This window comes from Vanellus vanellus (genome assembly GCF_965231255.1).
Source record: "Vanellus vanellus genome assembly, chromosome: 14".
Lineage (NCBI taxonomy): Eukaryota > Metazoa > Chordata > Aves > Charadriiformes > Charadriidae > Vanellus > Vanellus vanellus.
Genome location: NC_138919.1, coordinates 13,088,174 through 13,108,054, shown reverse-complemented (window position 1 = coordinate 13,108,054; position 19,881 = coordinate 13,088,174). Strand labels below are relative to the sequence as shown.

At 38.7% G+C, this 19,881-nt stretch overlaps 1 protein-coding gene across 1 annotated transcript; it reads right to left on the bottom strand.

Annotated features, from left to right (window-relative positions):
• Nucleotides 1-28: 28 nt before the first annotated feature.
• Nucleotides 29-14,073, bottom strand: MEIOB (meiosis specific with OB-fold; the record flags this gene model as incomplete). The annotated part of the gene is made up of 13 exons (XM_082490738.1): nucleotides 29-157; nucleotides 1,053-1,139; nucleotides 1,639-1,822; nucleotides 2,197-2,350; nucleotides 2,875-2,976; nucleotides 3,352-3,447; nucleotides 3,532-3,584; nucleotides 5,306-5,406; nucleotides 5,901-6,096; nucleotides 8,293-8,365; nucleotides 9,103-9,234; nucleotides 10,614-10,671; nucleotides 14,005-14,073. The coding sequence occupies 13 exons, from the start codon at nucleotides 14,071-14,073 to the stop codon at nucleotides 29-31; spliced, it is 1,434 nt and encodes a 477-aa protein (XP_082346864.1).
• Nucleotides 14,074-19,881: the final 5,808 nt, after the last annotated feature.

Sequence of the window (19,881 nt, the reverse complement as noted above, 5' to 3'; positions counted from 1 at the left end):
GTGAAGAAAGTCTTTTTCCTGGCTGTTACTAATAGTGTAATCTCTTCTTTCCAGTCTCTTTTCCCAACAAGCTCTGAAGGGCCTCTGCAGGATCTGCCAGTTTGCATGAAAGAACATTCACTTTCAGTCTGGTTCTCCAACTGGGTGACAAAGTAACCTGTAAAAATAATTAAGCATCTTTTGTTTTTACTGCTGTACAGCACTTTGAAATATAGGATTTTCAAATATCACACAGCATGTTTAATTGACAGATTTGGTTATACATATTTTACATTATTTTATGTATGAGTACACACATACTATGTGTATACCTCTCACTATTGAAGTAAAACACTTTCAGTTTTCTTGGAAATAGAGGCAGAGGGTGGGGGAGGTGGGAGACTAAGAACAGTTTAGCTAAGAAGGGCAAGTTTAAAAAAGGGAGTAATTTTAGAGTTGTCCTAGAACAGGCATGAAAAGGGAATCCAGTCCAGTATACAGCATGCAATGAAAAAAGTAAGGAATATTGCAAGTAATAACAGATCTTTTAACAATTGTTCCAGGTGTGTGAATCTAATATTGTTGTTGCTTTAAGGAGAAGGAGATTTGCAGATTTTAGACATACCTAATCACATTATTTCCAAAAATACAAATAACTAAGAAATATACTTCGGTAACCCCATATACCATACGATCTATTACATATGTTGACGGGGCCTTATTCTTGCAAACTGATAGTGTTAACTTTATTCATTATAAACCTACAGCCATAGAAGTCAGTGACTAAATCATGTATATGTGCTTTTGAAATACCAGCTCCTTAAACGGTATTGGCTAAGAGCAGTTTGTATCTTTCACAGTTTGCCTGAAAGAGGCCTGTATATCTGGCCCGGCAGGGACATCCCCTAATGTTGAAATTATGACAAAGACAATTTACTTGGAAAATTCAGAGTATGTACAAAACTGAATCCTTATTTTTAAAAGTTCAACAGAACTGACATGGAATTTTTCAGTACTAAATATACTACCGAATAGGAAACAGCCACTGTTTCAAATTAACGTTAAATACTAACTTTAAAATAAATCTTGCTTTGTTCCAAAAGAAGTTGCCATTTCAATGCAGTCTTCTTGTCTTCTGTTAGAGTGAGGAACTCATGGACCTGTTAATAACAGGACATAACAGAACACTTCTTCAGCATATAGTTATAACATCTTCACAACAAAATGATGATTAAAACACCATCTTATGCTTTTTTTTAATATACTTCTAAGCTGTATTTTTCTTCTTTTAACATAGTGCTCGGTGTAATATATGTACCAAGACAGTCAGATTAATCAGAATAAACTGCAGGGTGTTTGAGAATCAAAATTAAGGAATTGCAACCAAATTCTCAGAAACGTGTAAATTAATTAAAAGAAAGTGGTATTCTGAATAGGGTATTCACTTTTACATTTAACATGTTTCTTCCTACTAGCAGCTACTGACTTCTAACTTTCTGCTTGTTAAAAAGCTCTGTGTGTGTGTGTGCATCCATATCCATATGCAATTTTTTTAACCAGTGTATGCTCACACCCATACACAAAGAAGATTACATATATGTTTTCATCAAGCTTCACAACACAGATCAAATAAGAACAACCTAATTTATTTCTACTTACTGTGCAGCCTAACGTTTCCTCAGCTACACAGTCAGACAGGTAACAAGAATAAAGAGTGCCTGTGTGATCTGTCAGATCAATGAGTACGTCAAAGCTTGCAAAAGTTGACTTTGAATCTGAAGAGACGTCACTGCAGAAAGTGCATGTGTTTGACATTTCATTCACAATAAAACGGCATATTGAACTGAAACATAAGAAGATAATTAATGCATATATGCAATTGCTCCTTGTTTGAAACTGTTTTTTAGACTAAGATTTCCCAGGAAACTTTTCATCTTTAAAAAAATTTTTCATCTTCTAAGCTCTTAAGTCTGTCTGAGACAAAACAGCCTCTTTCTTCTTCTCTCCTCTAGGACCAGAAAGAGCAAGTCCTTCATAAAGCCAGCTCCTCTTCCTTGCTACTTCTGGAAGGCTACACAACAGAAATACATATGGCATCCTCCAGAGGACTTTTATTTCTTGTCTGGAACTAAACTAAAATATTGTTCTATCTTATTTGGGTCAGGGGAAGAAGGACAAGCACTTTTTAATACAAATTTAAAACAGGCAGTTGCTTACCATCTGTTGCGAATAACTTTAGACACGTTATCATCAATGTCCAGTGTAGAAATGTAGCCATAAATAATGCCATAGACTGGTTCAAGTTTCCCATCACTCTGTAGAGCTTTTTCTTTCAGCTGTTCCACAGTATAAACATCACTTATAGTCTCCACTAAAAGTTTAAAAGACGTTAAGTGCATCTGAGAAAGAAACAATGCAGAAGAGAAAAAAAAAAAAAAAAAGGCAGCTCTTAAGGTAATAAAAAGGAGAGGATTTGATCTGAAGCACCAGAAAAGCCCCACACACCTTCCTTTTGAAGCAGGCTTATCATCTGGAGACAAAAAATAAAACAAAAGGGGACTCAAATCAGGAAAACATCTAATATTTAATGGTTTTATCGACCAAAAATGAGGTTTTGACAAAAACGTTCCCTATCCATTTTTCATGCTTATTCAAGACAGAAAGAACATGCCAGACAGGCTGCAAGTTGGCATAGTCACCATCCCTGAAGATACGTAACTAGGAATCTAAAGGATAGCCCCAGTAACAATAGTCCAGACTTTATTCAGCCAGGCTGGCTATATCTTAGTTTTGTTTCTGTGAACACACAGAGCAAGAGCTTGGTGTTTCAGCTGCACTATGAAACTACTCTATATCGTTAAATAAAATAAAATTAGTGTTTGGATCCATGCTTACGGTTAATGGATTCTTTTGACTGCTCCTCCATTTTATCATGCAAAGCTCCTGATTGTGCACTCTCTTTTATGAAGCTGAAGAGAACATGTGCTTCTGCTGTTTCTTGAAAATGTATTTTTAAAATTTATTAATATATGTAGCATGTAAAAATAACAGCATAATTACATTTTGCAACTTTTTATTCTGGTAGCAGCAACATGTTATCTCTTGGAATTAGCCAAGAGATGCTTTTCTCTTTTTTTACTTTACCTGTTAGTCCAACATAGAATATATGAAGGCTGCTTAGATAAAATTAAAAAAAAAAAAAAGAGAGAGAGAGAAAAGGGTAGAAGCCAAAAGCATTGGTCACTACATAACAGACAAGAAGCAAGGAGCTTTCTGAGGCAAGCAGGCAGAAGAAATCAGACCTCCAATTCATTCATGCATTCTAGCCTATAATAATTATTAATACCAAAGCAATACTTCAACCGCTCTTACCTGGATTAGTTGTAATGATGGTTTTTGATATCACAGTTGCAGTCATACAGTTCCTAAATTTGTCAAAATTTATTCTCACATCTGATGCAAATATTACTGTGCACAAAAAAACACCTCTTACTGTAGAATAAGTACCATGTTAAGAACTACAGTAAAAACATAAAACACAGACTATTATACCTGTTTCTCGTGGGATCCAACTCTGCGCAAGCTGGATAGATTCATTATCCCAACTAAATTAAAAAAAGTTAATGTATCAAAACATTTTTGAAACAGCAAACTGTTCAGTACTAAACTACTAAATAATATAGTAATAATTAAATTGGTCAAAGGGGAAACAACTCCCTTATTACATATGCATGTAAATGAAATGCCACATATATCCACAGGCATCTAGTTTGCAGCAGCCAGGATGCTTTATGTACTATGTAATACAGTCCCTATTTTATCCCATGCCAAACAGGATAAAATAAAGAGCTATTAGATTGTTCAAAACGATTAAATGAAGAACATACCTGGAAAAATACTGAGTGTATTTCAGAGCTTTGACAAAAGTAAGTTCTAACTAAAGCAAATCGCAGTTAAAATAACTGCTTATCAGCTAAAGCTTTGCTGTGGGAACAAGTTAATTGCTCACATCACTAGGCCAGATGTTCAGCCCGCTTTCCAACACTGCAATCCTTGTAAATGTGGATGATGAGACTAGAGTGAGGTCAGTGGTATCCCTCAAAAATGATAATTTGATGGTTAGGTCTCTTATAAAATCTCATTCAGTTCCTCATAAGTTTGGATGGCAAGAATACTGCCAAAGCACAGTTTTGTTCTGGTGGGGTTTTTTTCTTAATCCTTGGAAAAGACTTAAGATATTTACTTTTCATCTACCATTGCTCAGCCACCTCTTCACTGATGGCCTCTGAAATACCTTCACTACAATGCCGTTGCTCAAGGATTTCCTGAATCTTTGCCTCTACCTCCATGAAAGTGCGAAAGGCAGTGTTTAGGGTAACCCCAGTAACACCACCTTGTCTCTGCTTCTGAGGACTCCTGAAGTATACAGCTCTGGATCACTACACATCAGCACTGAAACAAGAGTGTCAGAGCTGCTGCTGCAAGTTAACATCGGTGGAAGCTCATGAGCTAGAAAACTTCACACCATTAGTTCGTGTGTATACATTAACTGCGTTAAACATTACACTGAATGGTAATACAGTTTCTAACTCAGACACACAGGGGAATGCTATCTTGCTATTCCTATCTAGGGAACAAAGGTCATTTCAACCAACAGACAGCAAACCCAGTGCAAAAGAATACCGGCATACCCTTGCACGTAGATAAGCCATGAGTTTATTGAACAAACTATGGGCAAAATGCAAATGTTCCTGTGTAAACAAATCACTGTTTATATGAATAAATGGCGTGGACATAGTCATGTTTGTAAATAGGATACCATTTGAAAATATGGCCAAAATAGTATCAAAAAGTTTCTGCGCTATTTTAGACATTTAAAAACTATTTCAACCTATTTCTATTCTACTTATTAATTCTGCTTGGCTTTAAAAATGAAGTGTGTTCCTTTCTTTCCCCCCCTAGTTTGTGGAAGAAATGTACTGCCTTTGCAGGTGTTCTTAAATGCCATTCCCCAAATTAGTTCAAATTTCCACTTTAAAAAATGTAACTGTTTTGGGACAAAAAATGGAACTGTTTGCATTTCGCTGTTCATGAGCTAGCAGTCTGTCAGTTAGTCATAAAACTAGACAATGTATAGAAGGTTACTGTAATGATTCTCTTTTTTTAAGCATCTCTTTGGTGTACGTTGCTGCCTCATGACGGTTGCCACCCAAATAACAATACGTTTAAATTAAAAGATCGTTTTATAACAGTATGTATTATAGCTAATTTGTTTACCTACTCTTGTATTAATTTGTATATTTTAGTGAATTAAAGAACATTTTACCATACTATTGGGAAAGATATCTCTGTTTCATCATACAGCTTTACTTCACACCTCTGACCTTTTCTTTTGTCTGAAGTCATAAAATACTTTGGTTCCCCAACCTTCAAGAAGAAAGAGAAGCAGTCATTTTTCCTCTATGAGGAGAATAAAAGTGATAACCTCGAGAATAAGAGAGTTTAAAAAAGGGGGGGAAAACACCCTGTAGACCACTAAAAAATACCCCCAAACCAATGTACGCCACTAAAAGTTTAACAACAGTAATTTTCCTTCAAGACAAAGGGACACATTTTATTTTATACAAAACTGCAGTCTGCAGATTTTCAGGTTATCTACTGTTTGCACATGCATGACTTCAAAAAGACAACTGATGTTGGACATTTCCATTCCCTTAATTTCCACCCTCCTGTTAATGAAAATCTTAAGTAGCTCATATGGTTATGGTAACTCAGCTGAAGTGACTGCCAACCTAAGCAAACAAACAAAACCAGTGATTCCTGTCCACTACGAGTCCCAAAATCCATATTCACACGTAAGCCAATTAAGTTACCCATGGTACAGAAGAAAAACACTACTCTGTTGTGGCTTTTTAACTTACTGACATTACAGCTGCAAGCACATTAAGGATTCTTCCATCCAGGCTTTGTCCATTTGCAATGATATCACCCAGTGAATAATAATCCTGAGGGTCCTTGACAGGCAGATGCAACAGAGAAAGTAGTTTGGTGTCCATTTCATAACATGAAGAAGTTTTGACCACGGAATGATTTTCACTGAGCAGTAATTTGTAGCAACTAGATAATATGCACAAAACAAATCACATTGATCAACATTTCACTCACAAATATATTAACAGTGTAAAATGTTAATTCAAGTCACATGAGAAAATAACTGCTGATTTATTCCTCTATTGTTCTCTCTAAAGATACGGAAAAAATTGAATTAATTTGTTCTAAAAATATTTTTTTAAAATTATATACTTTAATCTTACAAAAGACTTATTATTGTGTACTTTATACTTATTTAGAATTGAAATGCTAGCAATGTACAATACATATTTGTAAATCTTTCAGCCCTTATCAATCACTAAGAATAAGTTCTGAAATGTCTGTAATCCAGGTAACTAGGATGTGGCCTCATGACATAACAAGACACTACTACAGTCAGACTGGATTTGCTACGGTACTTTCTAAAGTAATAGCCCGATGACCTAAGAAATATTTATAATGCACTATTAGCCAGTGGAAATAAGATATATTCAATATATTCTGGATAAATATATTTCACAAATGTTTATGAAATCTATAGATTTAGAGAGGAGCTCTTTTCCTCAGTGAAGTTTCTACCTGACATTTGTTCTTTTACCTCTTTCTGTTTAGCCAGGAAGTACGTAGTGAGACTAACTACTACAGCTATATATTTGCTACAAAGATTAGAGATTATCAGTAAGCAACAACATAAAACTTCTAACTTGCCAATTTAATGTGCATATATGCAATATTCTTATGACTGCCATTGTTGAGCAATATTAGTTGTTTAGCTTAAATAAGTAAGTTTTACTTACAATAAATTACTTAGGATTATAATGTGTAATTTATGCTGTTTGCTTAGCTTTACTTGGCATGAGTAGCTAGATTTGCTGAAGCCTTTAGGCTGCAATAGAGTTAATTTTCTTAGCAATTTTCCTAGCAGATGGTACAGTGCTGTGTTTGGGCTTTTTGTATGAGTAAAATGTGGATAACACACTGATGTTTTGGTAGTGGTTTTCCCTAAGTCTGGGACTTCTCAGTTCCCCATGTTCTGCCAGCAAGTGCAGGTGCACAAGAAGCATAAACCAGCAGAGACTGCAACTCAGCAAGAGAAGAGCAGCCAAGGGCCGGCCTGGCTGGACACAGAGAGAGAATCCAAGAAGGTCCTAGAAGACCCCAGACCAAAAATCACCATTGGACTAAAAGACGCGTGAAGAGCACATGAGGGGTGGGTGTATAGATCACAAGGGTATAATCGCCCAAGGATTTCCTTGTTTGCTGGCCCTCTCTGCACCCAGCCCAGGCTGACCCTGCTGCTGAACCTTTCAATTAAATTATTTATGTTTATAAAACCCAATGCCTGAGACTCTGCTGCAGGAAACCTAGGGTCAAGCCTGAAGAAGAAGGGAGTGCACCTGAGAGTGAGAGAGAGAGAGAGAGAGAGAGACAGACAGACAGACAGACAGAGTGTGTGTGTGTGTGCATGCGCGTGTGTGTGTAGTCAAAAGGGGCACCCATGGGCTCACTAGGGTCACCCACTGCAAAGGGACCCTGGTCCGAGCAGTGAACACATCTCCTTGGGTGGCGAACGCTAGGGCAGCAGCTTCTCCTTTAACAGCCATATGATTAAAAATATTAGAATATGACCAATTAGGAAAGAAACCCTAATTAAAGAACAGGTGTGTTAGTCTACCTCTACCTAACATCTACATTAAGATGTAGATAATTAACATGTTAGTTTCATACACTTGTTCAAATTGTTGATTTTAGAGAGTACACTGAAAGACAATACATATACATTGCATGATACAAAAGAAATGACAATGCTTTACCAAATGAGTAAACAACAGCCGTGCAGCATATTAAAATACCTTCTAGATAAATATGTCATGTGAATGGATTTTGATAAGAACATACATTCCATAAAACACTTTGGCAAAATCAAATCCATTGCAAATAATTTTTGTAGACTTTACTCAAAGAATGAAATTTACTCTGTTTAGATACAAAGAGCATAATTACTTTAGGACAAAACTCCAAAGACCCTTTTCTGAGAAATATATTCTCTTTTGAGATTACTTGGCCATACACGGTGGACCACGGGGAGGAAGGTATGCTACATAAGACGACTAACCCCAAATACTTCTACCAGTTGCATGCTGCTGCAATCGGCTGGCAACTAAAGCAAGTATTGACTTTGATCTTCCTAGAAAGAACTACCAGTCTAGGCTTTAAATTTACCTAGGAGTTACGGGGTTGAATTTTTCTTCCCTTTCTGCTTCCTTTGACTGAACTAAAGGATTTTCAATCGTAACTAAAATAAAACATTGATAAGTAATGTTAGAAAACTGAATATAGACACATATAAAGAGAAGTGGCTTTTAAAAATGGTTGCTTTCAAGGGTGGTATGGAAAGGAAAAGATACGTGCAGTAACTACTGCTAAATGTTTTCATACTGAAAACCATATCTGTCCAGACAGCTCACATTACAGCCAAAGTGTCACAGGAGTCCTCCAGACATTGAATGGAAACAAAATGACAGAGTTCTTGTGTGTATAGCCTTCATAGTCACAAGTTTTATCCAAACACTGATCTAACAACCACGGGCAGCAAAGTCTATTAACTTAAGATAAAAGCACACACCATAAATAAATACAAGATTTTTGTTGTGTTTTGATGAACAACCATAGTCATATCTATAACTAAATGAAGACAAACACCAAACTACTTTACAGACTTTATTTTGCATAATTTATAAGAACTGAATCTAATGTAGGAATTTAGATCGATTAGCTCTAAGTAAGTTCTGGGTGGCTGCATTCAGTGGGCTTATATCTGGCCTTTTTGTTGACATATTTACTGGTTTTGAATTTAAATCCTTGAAATCTTATTCCTTTCCTCATTATACTTAACTGAACGATGTTTCCAATTAGACTGTTTTCTGAGTCCTCAGAGAAAAATATAGCAAAACCACAAACACATAACACTGATTTACTGAAAAAAAAACCCACATTCAAACAGAAACATGTTAAGAATAAACTCCGGCTTACCACAGTCACCAACTCTAAAGCTTTCTGAAAGTGATCTAATATATTCTTCTCTGCCCCAAGAATTTACATTTATAAAATAAGTCGGTGAATCACGAATAGTAAAACTGAAGGTGTATCTTTCAGACCCAATGTCTGCAAAAATAAACAGCACTATTACAATACATTAGCACATCTTGATTTCAATCTAGAATTTGTATACAAAACCTATTATTTCGAGGTTTTCCTAGATTTATTACCCACAGTCTGGTGAGTACCACTAGAGGTCAGCAGACTGTTCAGTAAACACACCGGTGTTCGTGAACGGGGACGGCTACAACTCCTGCGGTGGTTGTAACTGTACCGTCCTATCTACATACCACTTAACTTTACACAGCACCATATAAACTTACAGCTGTAGTGCAAGAGAAATAAAAGAACTGTACGATGCTACATTGAAAGCATGGACAAACACACAAACAGGGCTAATGCATGACGCAACACTCTGTACATACTAGCCCAAACTTCGTAGTAGGTAGGCTGCCTTTAGATGGCTGTGCCTATGTAGGAGACCACTGCGATGACATACAAGGCTGCAGATCACAAACAGTATCACTGTCCAGATAGTACCAAGGGGGTTAACTGAATGAAACAAAGTGTTTCCAGCTCCATGGGAAGTTCATGGTCAAGAGGGTATCAGTCTCGGAAATGCTGCACTCTCTTTTCTCTTACAGCTAATTAACAAAGTTTTCCATGGATCATACAGCATTATGCAATATGTTATTTTGAAATTATCAATGAAAACTATATAGTGATCTGCATACAGTAAGCACAATCTGACTGTAGTTCCATGGAGGCATAAATATGAACACCACATTTTCAAACTATTTAGAAATGTTTCCGGTGACAATGACGACTTCCTTCTAAAAATTCACCCTTAGAGCAGCTCAGCATGATGACAATGCCAACAGAATAGCTGAGCACTTCACGCAGAGCTGGAATGGCTCTCTAGGACTGGAGATGCTTCCTTATAGTGTCTGTATCAACCCTAAGCTGTAGATATGTTATTTCAATTTCCAAATAATGTTGTATTAACAATGTATTATTCCCATTTTTTCTTTAGGAGGGTAGGACAAGATGAAGCTGGTGCTTCTCAGACCAGAAAATTACTTGTTTCACTCCTCAAGACATCTCTCTAACATTTCTGTTTTAAGAGAGAATGAATATGAAGGGACCAGAGTCAATTCCAGCAGTATTTATATAACAGCGGGTTCATACTGGTACCATCTTCTTCAGACCCTGAAACACTTCCATGACCGAGTTTTTCCAAACAAATTCTAATTGATAATGTTTAACCAAATTAATGCTGCTCTTTTATCTTGGTTCTCAAACACAGACTTTTTTTTTTTGCACGTTTTTATCCTATACATTTTACACTAAGAAGTTTGTTTATCATTTCAGTATTGATTTCAGCCATATATGTTAAATTATACCGTATAAGAAAATGAAGTAAAAATAGTTAAAAGGGACTGTACTTTTTCTGTCTGGAAAGCTTCTGACATCTGTTTTCCCAATAACCACACCGATTACATTCTAAAAAATAAAGAGATTATAGAATAAAAGTATTAAACACAGATGTACATGATGAATTAGATTTCATGGACTTGTACTCTAATGATGATAATAAACATATTTCTGACTGGTAATCATTTTAATCTATTTATTCCATAGTACCATATGAACTAAGGATTAAAACATAAACATACAATTTTACTTTAAGAGTGACTAATAAAAATATTAAAAGAAATACATCTGTTTCTGTTTGTAAAGACAATAGGAGGACAAAAGGTCACCCAAAACATTCACAATTTTGGCTGTTATACAGCAATCTCTCCTCAGGTAGGCAGCAATATTGTTGTTTCACGCTCTCTACACGAGTCTCAGATCTCCTTAAATGCACCATGAAAAGTCTGGACAGGATTTATTTTACAGTTAAGCGTTCAAGGTTTCCCCTGCTGTCAGCACCGAGATACACACGTGCACATCCACAGGAAGGGCCATTTATCTTTTCCTCATCTCAGCAACATAAATTTCTACAGGAGCCTCTTTCTTGCTGTCTGTCTCTCAACAGACTACAAAGGGAGCTTAGGCAATCACCGTTTTTGACTGTTCAAAACAAAATTCTTATTCTGCTTCGCTAAGCCTTTATTTATTATGCAAAAGCACCCCAATCTCAATTGTCACAACTATTCAGAGCAAACACACAGGAAGAAAGATATGTATATTAAAAAATATATATAAATAATATATAGCTGTGCAATGGTTTGGGTGTTGTTTGTTTGTTTGTTTGTTTGTTTTTAAAAAGGTCCTCTTCAGTGTCAGAGAAGAGTATTGCAGTGCTAGTTTGGGAATTTAAGAGGTAATCAATGAAAATTGGTATGGTAACAAGGACTGGAAGGAGAGGCTGACATTACAATACTGTAAGGATCCTTCAAAACATGAAGTGCCCCACATCTCTTCCACTTCACACCTGCACTTAGTTGCAGTACTGTCTGACTTTCTCATTCAAGCAGGGGAACCACAGCAGGCACCTCGTAAGGGGCAGTGTACCAATTTAAGGATCAATGAAGACTGAGTTTTGCACCCACTCACAAAGCAATGCAGCCTGACTTCACTGTAACAATATTGACGTGCTCAAAAATTAGATCTCGTGTTTCCAGTTTACTTTGAATCACTAGATGGAGCAAGGTAACTGTCTTATCCTACAGTGATGGAAATGAACTCATTGAGAGGACATATGTGTACAACAGTGTAATATCCTAGTTCTTCCAATCTTTCTAACAGAACATTTTCTATCTGCCAACAATACGTAGTAATTCAGATTAGGGTTTTATTTTTCTATTTTTGGCTTTGTTTCCTAAGAAACAAACATTTGATTAAATCAGAGTGCAACACACCCTGCATCTCACCACCAGTCCGAGGAACTGACAATTAAGGATGACTCTTCACATGAATTAAGCTGATGTAAATCTTCAATTTCCAAAAGAGCCCTCCCCTGTCCCTGCTCCAAATGTATTAATCTCTCTCGTATTAGCACTAAGCCTGCACAGCAAGCTGGCAGAAGGAAGTGATCTGGCTGCAAACTATTTTTTTTTTTTTCGGGGGGGGGAAGATGGGGTGTGAAGAGGGTAGAAAAACTTTCATTTCCTTGATCAGCTTATTGTGCAACTACACAGGCACTAGTTTCACCAAAAGAGGAGGAGTGGAACACGCCTGCAATGAGGAAGCAGACCACACTGCCTTTTTTGGCAAAGCATTGCTTAAGGCCGCTCAACCGAATCATGAGACTACAGAATTAACACACTGCAAGTTTCTTAGACTTTGATCTATTTCACTTTAAAACAATAAACTGCCAAGTAAAAAAATATGACATTTTGATACTTTGAATGATGTGTGCTCAGCTGTTTTAGTGTCCTAAACACATATGGATCAATCTATCACAAGTTACTAGTGGATAAGTTTTTTATAAAAATACTTTATTATATGTTGCTAATTGCAATACTCAAGATTAGTTTTATTTGTAAAACAAAAGCTTTTAAATGACAGATTAAATTAGCTTTGCTGGAGACCAGGAGTTTATAAAAAGTTGAAAAGAATATACAATACTGCTCTGAGGGCATATAAAGCTCCTCCTAGTTCATCCCTTTTCTGAGATTTCTCTTCCATTTGTTTAAAATAAACAAGAAAATAAAGGCTAAGTTGTGCCCCTCCCAAATAAAAACCTCTGGAGACAGGAAAACTCCTTGTTTTCACTCTCTTCACAAGCATCAGGACTTCCATGGGGCATACAGCTCTAGACATGCATCTACTTTAAGCTGCACGGGGGGACAGGGCTGTAACACCGCACCACAGCTTGCAGTGCATCCATGTGGAAATGGTGCCTCTCTGTTTTGTTCTCCAGGCTCCAAATCCCAGCAGCACTGAACACTCAGAAGACACACTAGCGCTGGTGGGCTACAACAGTGAAGAGTGGGAAATACAGCAACAGAGAATAACGTAGCCTTCTCTATCTCATATTAAAACACCATCTTGGAGAGCAAAGAATGAAAAACTATGATCCCCAGACTTCCTACTTTTTATTCAACCATGTAAAACCCCAAAGCGAAAAATACTGAGTTTTACAGCACACTCCCCTGTTCAGCTCTTCCTCCAGTGATGATGGTCCTCACTCATATCAGGACAACAATAGCAACACACTCAAACATCTGTATGAATCTACCAACTAGAAAGCTTTGCTGTTTAAGTTTACTTTTTGGTTCATCCTACTCTCCTGTACTCCCACGAGCAAAATTCTTAGCTCCTTATAAACTGACAACTGCAAAACCTGCTTTTTGTTCTAAAGAAACAGAAAAGATCCTATCTGACACGTAATTGTGATATTTTTATCCAGTTAAAACACCATACCATTCAATGAGAATTTTGTTTGAATAATTCAGGACTGTGTTATTTACCTCAGAGGGATTGAGCACACACGTGAAGACTGCAGGATTGGGCCCTACGTCCGTAACTTGTAGTGAAAGACTATTGTAGGTTACAGATGTATTGTGACTACATAATGCTGACTCTGTACATGTCTTTACTAATTCAGCATCCATTTAAAACATTACAAAGAAGCCTCTGATACTTTCAGACATTGAATTGTCCAGTCAATATCTATAGTTGTGGTATCCACATAATATGGACAACAACAGCATCAACTTTCATTTTGCTGGTTTATGCACAAAGAAGGTAAGGTACTTTATATCTAACAATTATACTAATGCTATTAGTATCTAAATACACATCAATTACATAATTTTGCAGTAATATAATACAGTCATATACAATTTCATTTGAGAACAAAAGTACTATGTCTATGAGACTTACAGGACGAGCAAGATTTGGATGCAGATCTGAAAGTGCAACAAAGTCCCGTGTTGAACTAGAATAAGCCATTCTTTATCTGTAACTTGAGAAAACTAATTTAGATTTTTTTTTTAAATCTGAACAAATAACTTCGAAATATTCATAGTGAGAATAACAAGTTATTTTTTAACACAAATGTTTTGACCTAAATAGCATCTGTTTTCAATAAAAAGCATTTCAAGCCATCTGAAGTAGACAATTCGTTATTGTTTGTATTTGGCTATGTAAGTTAGGAATTTTACTATAACTGCTCTACCTATGCTTCTCAAATACAGGTCTGTAATTTTTATTTATTTATTTATTCAGTATTAAATGACTCCATTAGCACCAGCCTCTGAAAAATATTTACCCTCCTTCTCCTGTCTGGGAAGTCCAACTGAATTTAATGAGGCAGTTCGTATATAAAAGGCTATTTACATGGGAGGAAAGAAAAGCAATGGGTTGCAAACCACTTTAATTGAGGTTTTGTACTTAATATTAAACTGCTTTAAAATGTGAGTTCATTCCTTCTTCAAAGTAAAAAAGCTTTGAATTTATTAAAATGAATTTAAAAAAAATCAGTTATTTTCAAGCTGCCAACACAGCATTACTGCCCATTCCTGTGAGTTACTGCACACTCAAGTCCTCTCTATTAACACCAAAGTCAGGCTATGGACGCTTTGTTATCCCATGTGAATGCCTCTTATTATTTCATGGGTACCCTCATAGACATTACTGATATTCAGCAAATAGTTGTCAGATTCTATTTTTTTGTAAAAGGAACCATCAAGTTGTCCAAATCTTAATAACCTTAAATATGAGAGAACTGCTGACATTTTTCAGAAAACGCCTGTTCAAACTTTATAATAAAAGTCCTGAATGGCTTTCGAAGTCTTTATACCTGGCACCTTGTGTAAGAATTGTTAACTGTTTCATTGGGCATTAGTATAATGACCTGTTGAAGACACTAGAAAAGAAATAGACAGCCTACACTTTAAAAATGTAAGCAGTTACCGGAGAACAAAGTGATTTCTCTAAAAGAGCATTCCAAACTAAACTCTCACAGAAAGATATCCCAAATTTTGCCGTACAAAAACCACTGAACAATGGGGCCCTCAAACCTATTCCCATCCCATTATATGAAAGCATTCACGTTCACTTATGCAGGAAAGTCACCTCAACTATGCCTCCAAGGCATATTAATATTCTTGCCTCAAAAGTAGTTAAATATTGTTAAACAACATACCTCACGCCACAGCTGAATCAGGGGAAAGGAAACAGCACTGGGAACGCAGGTATCAACGGAAGATTATTAGACAGGCAATTTAGGATTAAAAACGCTACAGGCCCAGGCAGGGGAAGCTGCAGCATGCACTTGTGCCCCTCACATACCTGCTCAGAGGTCAGGGCCGAGCTCCCGAGGAGAGCTGAGGAAACTTTCTCTCACCACCGCCCAGGACCAGACCTTCTTCTGAGAGAAAGGACAAGATGGAAATCAAATAAATAAAACTATGAAGCCTTTGGCACCACTGCCCCATCCCAAACTGGTGTCTGGCACCAGACGAGCTTGCACCCCCAAACCCAGGCTGGGCTCTACACTGCAAAAAGATTTTTCTTGTGTGGGCCCATCGTTGACCTCATTTCTTTCCCTGCCTGAGCAACGCACGGTGGAGGCAGGAGCCCTTACCACAGCCCCACCTACTGCCGGACGTCAGGGGAGATACAGACCAGTCGGGATAGGACGGGAATGCCCTGGAAGGAAGGTGTGAAGTGCTCAGGACAGGGAGACAAAATGGCGGCAAGCGCCGTGGGCGGGAAAATGGCTTTACCATGTGCAACCTTCCTTCAAGGGCCAGTGCAGGCCTGAGGGGGAACTGCATAAGGGCGACCAGGGCTCCATGCAGCAGGCACCAGCCACAGCCCTGGGGCTTGGAGGATGGCTGCCAAAAAATAAAAATAAAAAACACCACTAGAAATTGAGAGTCCTGGAACTCTCACATACCTGAGGATGGGCACTCAGCCCAGTGGGATCAGCTTAGAGCATGTCACCCTCAGCGAGCTCTGTGTCAGGCCCAGAGCTGAGGGTTCAGAGCTTGGGTTTCACTTTTTGAGAATCCTCTGATCTGTGGGGCTCTACCTGAGTCCCCCACCATTACTGCCCCATCGCTGCCTCTGGGGCAGTGCCTTCATCCCGACATACATCAGGTTTCCCAGGTAGGATGTTAATTTGAACCACCCGATTGCATCTTTTGCCTGCTGTCCTAACAAAATTCCTGTATTTTCTTTCAGTGCTGCTTCACAGCAAGCCCTGGAAGATTTTTTCCTAACCAAATGCATTCAGCAGGATCCCTAATGGGTCTCAAGTCTTAGCAAAGACTTAACAAAGCTTAATGAAGCACCAGCCCTGGAGTCCAAAGTCAGGCTTATTCTGCTACACTTATAAACGCACAACACACCAGCAAGACAAAGCAAATTTCATAAAGCTTTGGAGGAACCATTCCCTAGGTTCTTTTTTTTTTTTTTTTTTTGGTGCTAGCTCTAAGGAAAAAAAAATTGCAGCCTGTATTTTATAAGTGAATTAAAATTTATGGTTTAAGATATTATTTGTATTGATTCGCACACAGAACTCCTGCGTTTTCAGGCCCTGCAGAAGACTGGAGTGAGCTATTTCGTCCATTTATATTGCATATAAAATTATTTTTTATAAAAATCTATACTCTCAACTTCTGCATCATAAAAAATTTTATTCTTGATGAGTAATTTTACAACCTCAAGGTCACAGCTGTTGAAGTTTTTAGTGTAGCCTGACAAATTCTCTGTGTTGATTCTGTATTACAGGATCTTTCATTTCTTCAATTAAACAGCTGAAAATGGATACCACCTGTGCTCTCATATTTATTGTGTCACTAAAGTCCATGATAATTACACCGTGCTGATGACAAACGGCATGCCAGAGAACTGACAGCCTGGGTGGGTTTATTTTTTAGGTCACCTTTTATACAGTATGATCCAGGGATCTAACTTTGTTCCATAGGTTTGAAGTCTCCAGTAAACAGAATGAGGGTGGGTTTTTTGTTAGTTCTGTTTTAATTATCTCAAGTTAATGAACAAGCAGGAGATAACAAACATGGCGGTGGGATCCTAATCAAATGGGAAGGAGAACTTGTACACTAGCTGGAAAATGCTGGCAAAGGTACAGGTCTCATTCTTACCGCCATGACTGCAAGGTAAACCAAGAAAAAAAAAAAAAAAAAAAAAACAACCCTGAAATGAGATCAGCGGGGTCTCCACCGCTGCAAAGGGTGATAAAAGTAGGATCACAGACTATGGGAGTGCAGGTGTTGAGCTTGTCTAATATCTCAGCGAGGTTTTGGTGGGACATAAGCACCTGCTTAAATGGAGCGTTGCTGAACCAAGCTGGGACCCTGCGCTCCTGCCCAGCATGGTCACCACTTTAGGGTTAGGGTTTGTCCAGGTTGAGCTGCTTTTCTCCCACAGGCACAAAGGGCAGGTGAAACCCGACGCTGGCGGCATCCCCGGCCCAGGGCCACAAGCTTTGTTTCGTTTCAAAGCCACCAGAACAAGGATGCTGTTGTGTGCTGCTCCTCCACATCCCAGTAGCCTCAGCAGATGTCTAATGATCAGGTGGTTTTGCTTTGTGGTTTAGTTAGTCCCACTCCCATTTTCAATGCACCTACATTTTGAAAAAAAAAAAGCTGCTTTTTACTTTCCCATGATAGCTCTTGCTAGGAAGATGTTATCAGGACCAGCATGAAGGGATGCACCGATCTGGCCACAGGCACAAAGGCAGTGGATGTGAGACCAGAGTTATTTCCCTGGAAGATGTGATTAGATGCTGAATTTCTAACTTGCAGATACTGAGATGAGATTTCATTTGATTGACGTACCTGTCTCACAGTGATGCTGTGACTTCTGCCATTCATACAACACATGGCACAATGGGGGACAGTCAGCAGTTTGGACTCCTGTAGGTAAACAGTATATATTGTAAACAAATAACATCTTTATTGGTGCTTAGAATAAACAAATGTCTAACCTAAATGTCACCTGCTAACTTATGATGTCAGCTGATTCTCCAAGTTAGGAATTTTTAATACAAACACTGAAGAGAGCCTGCAAAAACAAAAGTTACTCCGCTTCTACTCAGCTTTACTCAAGCTTTCCTCCTCAACCGACTTCAAAGAAATCAGCATCATTATCTCCCTTTGACAGCTGGAAAAACAGAGGCCAGAGAAGGACCAGAAGCAGTTTCCTGAGGGCCACGTACAACACAAGGACCTGCTCCCCTCTCCTGTACTAGCACCAGCCCCTGCAGGAGGGCAACAATATTAATTCAGTATTTTTCAGATCTAGTGCTTGATCCCTGAAAGGTCTGAGTGATTTTAACTCTCCAGCACTTCAGCAGCACTTAGCACCCTGCCAGATTCAATCTGCGATTAGCAGAGACTTCCCATACACGGCTGCAAATTGCACGGTCCCTACTAATTAGGCCTTCATGAATGGATTTATTTAAATTACACTCATTGGCATGGTCAAAGAGTGCAAATGCCATTTCATAATTCACTTAGCAATTTGTTACGCGACAATCATGCGGGGGAAGCTAGTCCCTCTCCAGCACTAGCAGAGACATTTCAGAAATCATCTTCAAAAGGATCTTCAAAGCTAGAGCAATATGAAAATATTTGCTCTCTGAGTTTTACGCTGCCTACAGCATTCACTGAGTGAGGTCATTGAATATTTATGCATTCTTAGGACAAAAAGAATCTGTAAAATGAAAAGGGCAGGGCTGTAATTTATGTAATTGGCCTGACTGAATGCATTAAAAGCAGCAAATTATTAAAGGTATTTACTGTTCAGCGGCTTTGGCTGATACCTGAACTGGCTGTGAATCGGGAGTGCTGATGGAGTAATGATGGGCATCTTTAGCAGAAGTAATGCAGGTGCTGATGCAGCCAACAGGTGCTCAGTGTGTTGAGGGATATTTAATCTAAATTTCTCCCCATCACCGCGATGGGGAGTCATTGTTCATCTCTCACTTTACCCTCTGTCTCTCCCCTCCTGGTCCCCAGCACTGGAGTCATCCCGGTGCTATTTCAGTGGGATTTCCTCACTCTGAGCAGCCCTGCGACCTCCTGCAGTGCAGGAAAACACATCAACCTGGAGTTTTATTTTGAAATGAAGATGAACACGAACCATGGCTGGTTCCCACCTAATCTGTGCTAATTCTGGCTTCTTCAGTCCAGGGAAGACACCAAGACCTGATGCTGGTGCATCCCCGCAGCAGCTACGTGAGCAGTGCTTGCGTGCCTGCAGGCGGCTCAGATGCCAAAAGTGTGTGTGAGCAAATGGGACCACACGTCAAGGGCTGGGGTGGGAATGCCAACGACTCTCCTGCACGAGGAAAGCCCTATTGCTGGCAGAGAAAAAAAAAAGCCTTCTTTCAGGTGCAAAGCTACGTGGGACATGTAAGTGCTGCCCTTCCCAGCTGTCCAGGAGGGATGGTGTTTTGAAACAACAGCTGCTCTCAAAACAACAAAGTCTCCCTGTTCTCTCTGATGAATTCATGTGAAACCTCTTCAAACCAGACCCAGCCTTCCCCACGGGCAGGGAGTGAATGGTATCTGCAGGGCTCAAATGCAGCAAGCACGGCATTTCTGCAGCGGTCCATGCTGGGGGAAGGCAGTGACCTCACTCTCCAAGGCAAGGCCTGGGTGCCCGTTCATCGGCAAGCTCAATTCATAACTGTTGCAACACTAATTAATCCCTTCTGCGACATTCCTGCAAGAGTGGAGCAGAAACGTCACGCAACGCAAGCGAGCCGGCACAACCCGGAGAGGA